This window comes from Hypomesus nipponensis, chromosome 9 (assembly GCF_054491055.1).
Source record: "Hypomesus nipponensis isolate SF chromosome 9, ASM5449105v1, whole genome shotgun sequence".
NCBI lineage: Eukaryota > Metazoa > Chordata > Actinopteri > Osmeriformes > Osmeridae > Hypomesus > Hypomesus nipponensis.
Window position 1 is genome coordinate 2,066,511 of NC_140369.1, and position 13,490 is coordinate 2,080,000.

General features: G+C 53.0%; 1 protein-coding gene across 9 annotated transcripts in view; it reads right to left on the reverse strand.

The window, feature by feature from the left end:
• Positions 1-847: 847 nt before the first annotated feature.
• The window catches only part of mtss1 (MTSS I-BAR domain containing 1), a 21,783-nt gene continuing 9,140 nt past the window's right edge, over positions 848-13,490 (reverse strand). For 6 of the 9 annotated variants that reach the window (XM_084704567.1, XM_084704565.1, XM_084704569.1 and 3 more), the window contains 11 exons: positions 12,306-12,390; positions 11,587-11,678; positions 11,399-11,473; positions 7,149-7,306; positions 6,550-6,657; positions 5,824-5,921; positions 5,517-5,610; positions 5,258-5,371; positions 4,510-4,663; positions 4,168-4,194; positions 848-3,747 (listed from right to left, as the gene is read on the reverse strand). In XM_084704567.1, coding sequence (XP_084560693.1) covers positions 2,681-3,747; positions 4,168-4,194; positions 4,510-4,663; positions 5,258-5,371; positions 5,517-5,610; positions 5,824-5,921; positions 6,550-6,657; positions 7,149-7,306; positions 11,399-11,473; positions 11,587-11,678; positions 12,306-12,390 — 2,072 coding nt within the window. In that variant the 3' untranslated portion in view covers positions 848-2,680. The remainder of the gene's footprint in view (positions 3,748-4,167; positions 4,195-4,509; positions 4,664-5,257; positions 5,372-5,516; positions 5,611-5,823; positions 5,922-6,549; positions 6,658-7,148; positions 7,307-11,398; positions 11,474-11,586; positions 11,679-12,305; positions 12,391-13,490) is intronic. The other 3 variants (XM_084704568.1, XM_084704573.1, XM_084704570.1) reach the window with 2 other exon arrangements.

Sequence of the window (13,490 nt, forward strand, 5' to 3'; positions counted from 1 at the left end):
CACGTGGTTGTTGGTTTGATTCCCGGCCGTGCCAAATGACGTTGTGTCCTTGGGCAAGGCACTTCACCCTACTTGCCTCGGGGGGAATGTCCCTGTACTTACTGGAAGTCGCTCTGGATAAGAGCATCTGCTAAAATTACTAAATGTAAATTGGTGTGGAGTATTTTCAAAATAAAAGGTTGGAAGAAAAGAAAAAAAATATTAAGTTTAAAGTTTCACAACTCCTCCGCCCACTATCTATTCTTTCATTGTGAGTGAAAAAGTTAGGAAATATTGGAAAAATATTTTTGAAAAAAAGTTGAAAGAAATGTGAACACAATTTGTGTTGTGTTGGTGTGATACTTTTTTTGTAAGATTGAAAACATTTTCGAATTTTTACGTAAAAAAAAATTGAAGAAAATCTTTTTTTTTTTACACACAACATGACACTGAAAGGTTTGAATTTTTTCTAAACATTCTTTTAGAAATAACTTTTTCAACCTTTCAAAACTTTTTCAAAGGTTGCAAAACTATTAAGGAAAAAAGTTTTACAAAAAAAGTTTGCATCATTGATGATCATCAATCTTCATCATCTTGCGTCTTGTTATAAAGTCTGAACTATGTGAAACAAAGACAGGACAAGAAAGAGGAGGAAGAGATGGAGAAAAAGGAAGAGTAAGGAGGATGAAGGAAGTGATATCATAAGAGAAGGAAGAGGAGGAGTTGGGAGGATGAAGGAAGGGATGTCATTAGAGAAGGAAGCATAGGATAATAGGGTCTGACAAAATACAAATATTTAGTTTTAATTCACGGATGTCCCTCTGATCATATGATTTTCATTGCTCGACAAAAGAAATGACACGTTAAACACTTTCAGAACATTTTATTTTAAAATCTCACTTTTTGATTAAGGCTTCAACTTTTCTAATGAGGATGAAGATGCGTCGCGACTGCCGGGAGATCAACTCCCCTTCTAGACCAGGAACACATGTACAGAACCCCCACATTCTCCAGACCCCCACGTTCTCCAGAACCACATCTACAGAACCCTCAGGTTGTCGAGAACCACATCTACAGAATCCTCAGGGGTTAAGGGTTCTGGGCATCGCTAACCCCAGCCCTGCCTTCTACACCCCCACCATGACCACGGCCATGTTTACCTTTGTGTTCTGGATGAGCTTCTGATCTGAGGGGACAGTGGCGGGGCCGTCTGTGAGGGTGCTTGGACTGGCAGACCCAGCTGACACTGGGGCTCTAATCTGTGTGTGTGTGTGTGGGGGGGGGGGGATTACTTTTTGTAACACTTTCAAAAGGCGCGTTCCAAGATTGTGATCATGTTGTTCTCTGAGCGTGTGACGAATGAGCTCTGGTTAGGGAGCCTCGCAGCTTGTGGAAAACATGGGGAAAATAACCTGAAATCGCTTTAGTTTTACAACACTATTAATAAGACTTTGGGTAAGCTGTGCATCTTTGCAATTGTTGGATTTAAGCGCATTGAAAATGTCTAATAAAAAACCCATCTCCAATAAAAACTGCATGCAGTTCAAGCTGGCAATAACAGCTTTGCACAGTGAGCATGCGAGGTTTTGACCATTTCAGCTAAAGCTAAGCAGTAAAAAAAAAAAGCTAATGCTAAGCATCTAATGTTAACCAGAACCAATCAAACATCAATCTAATCAAACATGCCAACCCCCAAACAAATCCCTTCTCAACTTCCATTCCACAAGTGTCTGCTCCCTTGGAACACATCTAGAGTTCCGAGTCACCTTCTAGAACACATCTAGAGTTCTGGTACACCTTCTGGAACACATATAAAGCTCAGAGTCACCTTCCTGAACACATCTGCCCCCACCCCCCCAACAGAGTGGGAGAAAATAGAATGGCCCAGTCCAGCTGGGTGACACTCAATCATCCACCAACTTGGACCAGAACCGTCACTGACGATACGTACAGATATTTAACATGGTTACATTTGGTCAAGGTAACTTAGGAACTAGGTGTGTGTGTGTGTGTGTAATGGGGGGGGGCGCACATCAAAAGCAATCAACTGAATAAATAGGCTGAAGCGCGTAAGACCCAAGAACTACAGTACCCAGAAGCCCTACTGACCCCAGATTAGCTGTGTTCCTGGTTCTGCAGCTATAAGCTGAAGCTACAGCACATCCGGGGACATTTTATAAAAAAATAAGAGCACCCAAAGACAAATCTTTAGATCCATTATCTGGAACAACAGAGACCTGATAACTGCAGGCCTTTATACACACACACAAGAGTTACATCACCAAGTAAGCAATAAGACTACTGGTAGCAAGGCATCTTCATTTCTGTTACTCCACAGTTATATAGGAACATTGTATCATCGAGACATCTTACTGCATTACGTAGATGCTAATGTGAACGCGGCACATTCAAACTGAGAGGCAACATTCCATCAGCCGAATACAGAACTCTGATTGGACAGGGTGTTCAGAGTCAGCTGTTTATTGGCTGAAACAAGATTGTCTATAAACCTTCACCTCTCCTCTCTACGGAAAAAAACGCTGACAAAACCATAAAACATACATCTTAACAGGCAAAAGAGCTGAACTGTGATTGAGAGACAACACGGGGGGGGGGGGTTTACATCAGGGGGGTACCCCGGGGGGTTTAGGGGTAGAACATCTTAGGGGGGGGCAGCCCATCCTAGCCCATGTCCTCATCCTCAGAGGTGATTAGGCGGGGTGGGAATGAAGGGGGCAGAGCGATCGTTGGTGAGGGTCCGACGTAGTTTAACCCCTCGAATCATAGTGAGCATGTGCCCCCCTCCCTGGGCGGGGGCCTCGTCCTCCGGGGGCTGCTGCTGGGGGGGCCCCTGCTGGGGGGGCCCCGGGTCCTCCGTCTGGGGGGGCAGGCTTGGGGACGGCTGCAGCTGGTACTGTTGATCTGGTTGTTGTTGTTGTGGTTGCTGGTACAGCTGTTGATTCAGCTGCAGTTGCTGTGGTTCAGGCTGCTGCAGGTGCTGCTGTTGTGGTTGCTGTTGTTGTGATTGGTGCATTTTTTGAAGTTGCTGACGTTGTTGTTGCATCTGCTGTTGCTGTTGATGCAGCTGCTGCTGATGCAACTGTTGTTTTTGAAGTTGTTGTTGTTGCTGCAGCTGTTGTTGTTCTTGCTGTTGTTTTTGATGCTGTTGCTGCTGTTGCTGCTGCTGTTGCTGCTGTTGAAGATGCAGCTGAGCGTGGTACTGTCTCTGCTGCTGCTGGTGCAGAGCATACTGCTGCTGCTTGCTGAGCTGATACAGCTGCTCTGAGCTGCCCTGAGCAGCCCCTTGCCCCGGGACCTGCCCCAGAGAGTAGTACTGAGAGGAGGAGGAGGAAGGCATGGCACTCAGGCTCTGGGTGGAGGTACACAAACCGTGCTTGGCATGGCCGAGACCTTCGGGGGGCGCCATGTTCTCCTGGCTGCCCCCCGCCCCCCCGCCGCCCCCCGCCATGGCCTTGAGGGGCACCTGGGGGGTGCAGATGGGGATGGGGAGCCCCCCACTGATGGTACCGCGCCGGTAGGCCGGCTTGGAGGAGGGCTTCCTGCGGATGGTGGCGGTGTGGGAGGAGCGTGACGACAGGGGCTCGGGCTCGGCCAGCAGGCTGACCGTGGAGGCCGGGCGCTTGGTCTGCAGGAGCTTGCGGTAGTTGAGGACCAGGTCGCTGTTGCGGGGGATGGTGGAGGACTTGTCGAAGTCGGGGTGGCCGTGGTGGAGCTCCTCCCCGCCGTGGAGGGAGATGGAGTCGTAGTCTGTCCCCCGGAACAGAGACATCTGTTAGACCTCCAGCAAGGACAGACATCGAGTTTCCCAACACATTAAGATAACTTGCTGTGCCCTAACACATCCTCTGAAAGTGTGAGGGAGGGATAGTAAGGAGGGAGAGCGAGAGAGAGAGAGACAGAGAGAGACAGAGAGAAGCCATTAGGGACAGAGGTGAGAGATGCGGTGGGTGAAGATGGAGACAGGAGAGAGATGGAGACAGAGCGAGGGAGAGAGCGAGGGAGAGAGCGAGGGAGAGCGAGGGAGAGCGAGGGAGAGCGAGGGAGAGCGAGGGAGAGAGCGAGGGAGAGAGCGAGGGAGAGCGAGGGAGAGCGAGGGAGAGCGAGGGAGAGCGAGGGAGAGCGAGGGAGAGCGAGGGAGAGCGAGGGAGAGCGAGACAGGAAACCTACCATAGATAGGGGGTTCTTTCTTTAAAGCTGAAAGAGAAGGTAAAGAAGCATTTAGAACAGGCTGAAGAATCTCTTCAGAGGTGAGTAGTGATAGAAGCCTTGAGAAACTGGGGTTAAGAAGCACTGAAGGATACACCCAGGAGAGAGGAGAAACGGCCTCGAATGACTCAAACACTGAAACATAACACACTCCATAAGAAGGGCTGCACACAGACAGACAGGAAGGAAGGTACAAAAGACAGACAGGCAGAGAGACAGACGGGCAGACAGACAGGTAGACAGACAAGCAGGCAAGCTAAGAGTGTGTGTCCTCACTGAGAGTGTGTGTGTGTGTGTTCTGACCGTAAGAGGGGATAGTGTCGTCAGAGCAGGAGGGCGTGGTGGTCTGGGTGCTGTAGCCGGAGGAGCAGTGCAGGGAATCTCTGCTGCTCCGAGGGCCGTCACAGTTCAGCCCCGCCCCCAACGCCAGGGCCAGCTGCTCCCTGGCTGTAGGAGGCTGAGAGAGAGGGGGAGAGAGAGGGGGGAGAGAGAGAGAGAGAGAGAGAGAGAGAGGGGGGGGGGAGAGAGGGAGAGAGGGGGGAGAGGGAGAGGGAGAGAGGGGGGAGGGAGAGAGAGGGAGGGAGAGAGGGAGAGAGAGAGGGGGGGAGAGAGGGGGGAGAGAGGGGGGAGAGAGGGGGGAGAGAGGGAAAGAGAGGAGAGAGGGAGAGGAGAGAGAGACAGAGAGAGAGGGACAGAGAGGGAGGGACAGAGAGGGAGAGACAGAGGGAGAGGGACAGAGAGGGAGGGACAGAGAGGGAGAGACAGAGGGAGAGGGACAGAGAGTGAGGGACAGAGAGGGAGAGACAGAGGGAGAGAGGGAGAGAGAGGGAGGGACAGAGAAGGAGAGACAGAGGGAGAGAGGGAGAGAGAGGGAAAGAGAGGAAGGAGAGAGAAAGGAGGGGGAAATGATGTACTTTATCTCGTATGTAGCACATCAAACATGGCCCCTGTTCTCTCCCCCTGTGTGTGTGTGTGTGTGTGTGAGTGTGTGTGTGTGTGTGTGTGTGTGTGTGTGTGTGAGTGTGTGTGTGCGTGAGTGTGTGTGTGTTACCTTCCAGGAGGCAGACATGGCTCTGGCTCTCTCCACGTGTGTGTGTGCAGTGCCGTTCTCAGGACCAGGATCATCTTGCCCACTCCTGGACCCTGGAAGACCACCAGCCAGGCACTACACACACACACACACACACGGGAGAGAGAGAGAGAGAGAGAGAGAGAGAGAGAGAGAGAGAGAGAGAGAGAGAGGGAGTGTGTGAGAGAGAAAGGATGTGTGTGTGAGTGTGTGTGTGTGTAACAGAGTGTGTGTGTGTTACCTGGGCTGAGTCCATGGAGGGGGGCCTCAGGTGCATGCCGTCCACAGAACAGGAGAGGGAGTCCAGAGAGGGACCATGAGCAGACTGGTACGCACTGGAGGAAGCAGAGCAGGCAGGCATGGGTGGCTGTCTGGGTGCTGTCTGTGTGCTGTGGACTGTGTGTGTGTGTGTGTGTGGAGTGTGTGTGTGCTTGTGCGGTGTGTGTGTGTGCTTGTGCGGTGTGTGTGTGTGTGGTTGTGCGGTGTGTGTGTTTGCTTGTGCGGTGTGTGTGTGTGTGGTTGTGCGGTGTGTGTGTGTGTGTGTGTACCTGCTGATGCTGCTCTTGCGGGACATGGTGTTGCTTGGGGAGGCAGGAGGAGTCTGGTAGCTGTAGCTGAAGTCAGAGCCCTTCAGGTCCAGAATCACCTGCAGGAGAGAGAGCTTCAGCGGGCCTAGTCTCTGGTTGGTTGGTCTGAGTGTGTGTACCTGCTGGCTGGCAGGGGGCAGGGTGTGTGTGTGTGTGTACCTGCTGGCTGGCAGGGGGCAGGGTGTGTGTGTGTACCTGCTCACTGGCAGGGGGCAGGGTGTGTGTGTGTGTGTACCTGCTGGCTGGCAGGGGGCAGGGTGTGTGTGTGTGTGTACCTGCTGGCTGGCAGGGGGCAGGGTGTGTGTGTGTGTGTACCTGCTCACTGGCAGGGGGCAGGGTGTGTGTGTGTGTGTACCTGCTCACTGGCAGGGGGCAGGGTGTGTGTGTGTGTACCTGCTCACTGGCAGGGGGCAGGGTGTGTGTGTGTGTACCTGCTCACTGGCAGGGGGCAGGGTGTGTGTGTGTGTGTGTGTGTACCTGCTCGCTGGCAGGGGGCAGGGTGTGTGTGTGTGTACCTGCTCACTGGCAGGGGGCAGGGTGTGTGTGTGTGTGTGTGTGTACCTGCTCGCTGGCAGGGGGCAGGGTGTGTGTGTGTGTACCTGCTCACTGGCAGGGGGCAGGGTGTGTGTGTGTGTGTGTGTGTGTGTACCTGCTCGCTGGCAGGGGGCAGGGTGTGTGTGTGTGTACCTGCTCACTGGCAGGGGGCAGGGTGTGTGGGTCAGCTGTGAGGCTGCTCAGGTCTTCCAGGATGGTCTGCAGATGTGTAACTTCTCCCAGCATGCTGATCTCATGATCCTGCACACACACACACACCACATCCCTGCATCACAACTAGTTAGACCCCCCTGTCCTCCTCTGATTGACCAGACTCACCAGGAAGTGTGTGAGCATGCTGACAGTGACAACCCTGTCCTCTGATTGGCCAGACTCACCAGGAAGTGTGTGAGAATGCTGACAGTGACAACCCTGTCCTCTGATTGGCCAGACTAACCAGGAAGTGTGTGAGAATGCTGACAGTGACAACCCTGTCCTCTGATTGGCCAGACTCACCAGGAAGTGTGTGAGCATGCTGACAGTGACAACCCTGTCCTCTGATTGGCCAGACTAACCAGGAAGTGTGTGAGCAGGCTGACAGTGACAATCCTGTCCTCTGATTGGCCAGACTCACCAGGAAGTGTGTGAGCATGCTGACAGTGACAACCCTGTCCTCTGATTGGCCAGACTAACCAGGAAGTGTGTGAGCATGCTGACAGTGACAATCCTGTCCTCTGATTGGCCAGACTCACCAGAACGGGTTTGAGCAGGCTAACGAATGAGCAGTAACGGCTTCTCTCTTCGATGAGAGCCCTGCACACGGCCCTCTTCTCCGTTTCCTCCAGCGCCGCGTAACGAACGTTCACATCCTGTAGAGCGCTGTCCAGCTGGCCCCTCACCTCACCCTTCCCTGGGGAAACAAACACAGGAACCAAAATGCTTCAGTGACTACAACCGTGAGAATCAGCTAAAACGGTGTGTCCCGTTTCATTAAAGCGTGGTCGGCTTCACGCAGTCAGTTGTTTCTGTTCATGCGGTTATTTTGTTCATAGCTGCCAGAAACCCTGTAGGCATCCTGGGTGCTGTCATGGAGACCGTCGGTTACAATTTGTGGATATATGTAGTGTATGTATGGGAAAAACACCACTGCTTTATATTCTTACCATGACGAAGGATTGTTAGGTTTACAATTTGTATTTGTGCTAACAATTGAACCAAGTAAAAACAAATACAAAGTGTATACATTCAATCTCTGCTAGGGGGCAGCACATCTCCATATGACAGCATGAGTTAAGAGAAGACTTATCAGCTGTTCCTGGGGGGGGAGGAGGGGGCGAGGGAGTAGAGGGAAGCGAGGGAGGGGGCGAGGGAGGGGGGGGCGAGGGAGGGGGGAAGGGGGCAAGGGAGGGGGGGGAGGGAGGGAGGGGGGGAGAGGGTCTGGGTTTCACAAGAGCAGAGTAAAGGTCAAAGCTACTAACAGCTGTGCTGTCTCACTTTGGGGGAGACAGAACGGTGTCTGCCTACCTACCTAGCTGTCTGTATGATGTTGCTGCCTGTTCACTGTGTCTCTGCCTAGCTGCACATTCTAGCTTAGACAGATATGTTGTTGTGGTCCTCCCCAGACCTAGTAAGGTAGGGAGACCAGACGTCCTCTTTTCGAGACCTAAAAAATGCGTCCGGCAGTGATTCCAAAATCGTCTGGGATTTTTCCGTTTCTCTGGGTCTTTCGCAAACTATTACGCCCATGGGCCATAGCTTGCCAGCCATGCTGTGTCTTGACAGCCAGCTAGTCCTGTAGTGACTGGATAGCTAGCTAGTCGTGTTGTACAGCTAGCTAGCCGTGTTATATATGGATAGCTAGCTAGTCGTGTTGTACAGCTAGCTAGCCGTGTTATATATGGATAGCTAGCTAGTCGTGTTGTACAGCTAGCTAGCCGTGTTATATATGGATAGCTAGCTAGTCGTGTTGTACAGCTAGCTAGCCGTGTTATATATGGATAGCTAGCTAGTCGTGATGTACAGCTAGCTAGCCATGTTATATATAGACAGTTAGCTAGCTGTGTTGAGTCTAGACAATTATCTCGCCATCTTGTGAATAAATAGCTAGCTAACCGTGTTATGAACAGACAGCTAGCTGGCGGTGTTGTGTCTAGACAGCTAGCTGGCGGTGTTGTGTCTAGACAGCTAGCTAACCGTGTTATGAACAGACAGCTAGCTAACTGCGTTATGAACAGACAGCTAGCTGGCGGTATTGTGTCTAGACAGCTAGCTGGCGGTGTGGTGTCTAGACAGCTAGCTAACCGTGTTATGAACAGACAGCTAGCTGGCGGTATTGTGTCTAGACAGCTAGCTGGCGGTGTGGTGTCTAGACAGCTAGCTAACCATGTTATGAACAGACAGCTATCTAACCGTGTTAAGAACAGACAGCTAGCTAACCGTGTTATGAACCGACAGCTAGCTAAACGTGTTAAGAACAGACAGCTAGCTAACCGTGTTATGAACAGACAGCTAGCTGGCGGTGTGGAGCCAGGACGGTATGTAACGTTGCAGAGGCAGCCCCAGCCCTAGGCTCAGGGGAATCAGGTGGGCTGTTGTGTGCTGTGCAGCAAGGAGACCCATGGATCGAGCTGGGGGTTACACCAGGGCACCAGGCTCACATGATGGGAGAGGAAGCTATACTTCTCTCTCTCCTGACACGCAGCCCTCTCTCCTCTGTTACAACATCCCTCTTTCATTCTGGTCTGATCTGGTCAACCAACTAGCTGGCTGGGTAACTAACCAGCTGACTGGGTAATTAACCAGCTGGCCATCCAACTATCTGACTGGCTGAGTAACTAACTGGTAGACTAACTAGCTGTCTGTCTAACTACCTGACTAACTCACTAGTTTAATTTGAGCTGCTCAGTAAATATGAGAAAAGGTCTATGGAGAGAATGAGAGAAAAAGACGGAGAGAAAGAGAGATGGCGGAGCAGAGAGGAGGCCCAGAAAGAGAGATGGCGGAGCAGAGAGGAGGCCCAGAAAGAGAGATGGCGGAGCAGAGAGGAGGCCCAGAAAGAGAGATGGCGGAGCAGAGAGGAGGCCCAGAAAGAGAGATGGCAGAGAGAGAGGAGGCCCAGAAAGAGAGATGGCGGAGCAGAGAGAGAGTGGAGGCCCAGAAAGAGAGATGGCAGAGCAGAGAGAGAGTGGAGGCCCAGAAAGAGAGATGGCGGAGCAGAGACAGAGAGAGGAGGCCCAGAAAGAGAGATGGCGGAGCAGAGAGAGAGTGGAGGCCCAGAAAGAGAGATGGCGGAGCAGAGAGAGAGTGGAGGCCCAGAAAGAGAGATGGCGGAGCAGAGAGAGAGTGGAGGCCCAGAAAGAGAGATGGCGGAGCAGAGAGAGAGTGGAGGCCCAGAAAGAGAGATGGCAGAGAGAGAGGAGGCCCAGAAAGAGAGATGGCGGAGCAGAGAGAGAGTGGAGGCCCAGAAAGAGAGATGGCGGAGCAGAGAGAGAGTGGAGGCCCAGAAAGAGAGATGGCGGAGCAGAGAGAGAGTGGAGGCCCAGAAAGAGAGTGGAGGCCCAGAAAGAGAGATGGCAGAGCAGAGAGAGTGGAGGCCCAGAAAGAGAGATGGCGGAGCAGAGAGAGAGTGGAGGCCCAGAAAGAGAGATGGCGGAGCAGAGAGAGAGTGGAGGCCCAGAAAGAGAGATGGCGGAGCAGAGAGAGAGAGTGGAGGCCCAGAAAGAGAGATGGCGGAGCAGAGAGAGAGTGGAGGCCCAGAAAGAGAGATGGCGGAGCAGAGAGAGAGTGGAGGCCCAGAAAGAGAGATGGCAGAGCAGAGAGAGAGAGTGGAGGCCCAAAAGAGAGATGGCGGAGCAGAGAGAGAGTGGAGGCCCAGAAAGAGAGATGGCGGAGCAGAGAGAGAGAGTGGAGGCCCAGAAAGAGAGATGGCAGAGCAGAGAGAGAGAGTGGAGGCCCAGAAAGAGAGATGGCGGAGCAGAGAGAGAGAGTGGAGGCCCAGAAAGAGAGATGGCGGAGCAGAGAGAGAGAGTGGAGGCCCAGAAAGAGAGATGGCGGAGCAGAGAGAGAGTGGAGGCCCAGAAAGAGAGATGGCGGAGCAGAGAGAGAGAGTGGAGGCCCAGAAAAAGAGATGGCGGAGCAGAGAGAGTGGAGGCCCAGAAAGAGAGATGGCGGAGCAGAGAGAGAGAGGAGGCCCAGAGAGCATGCCCACACACATGCGCCTCCAAGCAGATCTACTCAGAACAATAAAGACGTTTTTTTTACTGAGGCAAAGGGAGTGGTGCCGTGACAACCATAGGTTTGGTGTACCTGGGTCACCATGACAACCAAGGGTGTGTCTGACCACATATCATTAGGGAGTGCCAGCTCAGGCGAGGTTATTATCACACACATACTTTCCCTGACTGGCTCTGCCAGTGTCTCTCTGCCAGTGTCTCTCTGCCAGTGTCTCTCTGCCAGTGTCTCTCTACCCGTCTCTCTCTCTCTCTCTACCCGTCTCTCTCTCTCTCTCTACCCGTCTCTCTCTCTCTCTACCCGTCTCTCTCTCTCTCTCTACCCGTCTCTCTCTCTCTACCCGTCTCTCTCTCTCTACCCGTCTCTCTCTCTCTACCCGTCTCTCTCTCTCTACCCGTCTCTCTCTCTCTACCCGTCTCTCTCTCTACCCGTCTCTCTCTCTACCCGTCTCTCTCTCTACCCGTCTCTCTCTCTACCCGTCTCTCTCTCTCTATCCCCAACTACCTTTCTGTCTGGAAGAGGAGGGAAGGAAAGAGAAAATAGGAGAGGAGAGCAGAGCAGAAGAGAAGAGAGGAAGAGAGGAGAGAAAGAGAGGAAAGGAGGAGAAAAGAAAAGGAGAGTGGAGAGGAGAGGGGGAGAGGAGAGCGTAGCAGAGGAATGGAGAGGAGAGGGGGAGAGGAGAGCGTAGCAGAGGAATGGAGAGGAGAGGGGGAGAGGAGAGCATAGCAGAGGAATGGAGAAGAGAGGGGGAGAGGAGAGAAGAGGATCTTACCTTTCTTGACTTTCTTCTGCAGCTTGATGGTGTCTGACGACTTTTTCTTGATATCCGCTCGGGCCCTCTTGTAGTCTGCAACGATCAGTGAGGATCACATGCTGTGTGTCATGTGTGTATTTGTGGTGTGTGTGATATGTGTATTTGTGGTGTGTGTGTGTGTGTGTGGTATGTATTTGTGTACGTACCTTTGGCATGGTCCTTGTCCAGCTGACCGGCCACTCTCTTCCACTCCTCGATCTTCAGCTCCAGGGGAGCAACCAGCCCGTCTGTCAGAGCCCTGCACACACACAACATGCTAAGCACATGCTTCCACCCAGAGCCCTGCACACACACAACATGCTAAGCACACGCTTCCACCCTGAGCCCTGCACACACACAACATGCTAAGCACACGCTTCCACCCTGAGCCCTGCACACACAACATGCTAAGCACACGCTTCCACTCAGAGCCCGCACCTACAACACGCTAAGCACACACTTCCACCCTGAGCCATGCACACACAACATGCTAAGCACATGCTTCCACCCAGAGCCCTGCACCTACAACACGCTAAGCACACACTTCCACCCAGAGCCCTGCACACACACAACATGCTAAGCACACGCTTCCACCCATAGCCCTGCACTTACAACACGCTAAGCACACGCTTCCACCCTGAGCCATGCACACACACAACATGCTAAGCACAGGCTTCCACCCAGAGCCCTGCACCTACAATACGCTAAGCACACGCTTCCACCCTGAGCCATGCACACACACAACATGCTAAGCACACACTTCCACCCTGAGCCCTGAACACACAACATGCTAAGCACACGCTTCCACCCTGAGCCCTGCACACACACACACACACACAACACGCTAAACATCCACCAGGATGGAGGGTGAGGAAGACAGGCTTACGTAGTGAACAGCTTCAGTTTGGACTCGATGCTCCTGTGCCTCATGCACATCCGGGTCAAGGCGGAGCCAATCTCCTTGGTTGCACCTGAAAAACGATGACACAGGAAAGGGCGTTATTAAGCTAGGAGTGACGTCTGCAGGAGCAGCTGTGTTTAGTGTGCAGGGTCCTGCCATCCACATAGGTGCTGCTCCCTGGTGAAGAGACTTGCCATGCTGCTGTGTTACACCCTCACGCTGCTGTGTTACACCCTCACCCTGCTGTGTTACACCCTCACCCTGCTGTGTTACACCCTCACGCTGCTGTGTTACACCCTCACCCTGCTGTGTTACACCCTCACGCTGCTGCCATCGTGTTCTATTCTACGGAGCTCAGCTGGGATCCTAGTCCCAGTCTAACCCTGGCTGGTCAGCTGGGATCCTAGTCCCAGTCTAACCCTGGCTGGTCAGCTGGGATCCTAGTCCCAGTCTAACCCTGGCTGGTCAGCTGGGATCTAGTCCCAGTCTAACCCTTGCTGGTCAGCTGGGATCCTAGTCCCAGTCGAACCCTGGCTGGTCAGCTGGGATCCTAGTCCCAGTCTAACCCTGGCTGGTCAGCTGGGATCCTAGTCCCAGTCTAACCCTGGCAGGTCAGCTGGGATCTTAGTCCCAGTCTAACCCTGGCTGGTCAGCTGGGATCCTAGTCCCAGTCTAACCCTGGCTGGCCAGCTGGGATCCTAGTCCCAGTCTCACCCTGGCTGGTCAGCTGGGATCCTAGTCCCAGTCTAACCTTGGCTGGTCAGCTGGGATCCTAGTCCCAGTCTAACCCTGGCTGGTCAGCTGGGATCTAGTCCCAGTCTAACCCTGGCTGGTCAGCTGGGATCCTAGTCCCAGTCTAACCCTGGCTGGTCAGCTGGGATCTTAGTCCCAGTCTAACCCTGGCAGGTCAGCTGGGATCTTAGTCCCAGTCTAACCCTGGCTGGTCAGCTGGGATCCTAGTCCCAGTCTAACCCTGGCTGGCCAGCTGGGATCCTAGTCCCAGTCTCACCTTGGCTGGTCAGCTGGGATCCTAGTCCCAGTCTAACCCTGTTCTAATCCTAAACTTCTTCTTTCCTCTCACTCACCCTCCTCTTCAGCCGCATACATCCCTCCACCTCCTCCTTCCCCTCTTCCTCCCTCTCCTCCTCCACCTCCTCCACCACCTCCTCC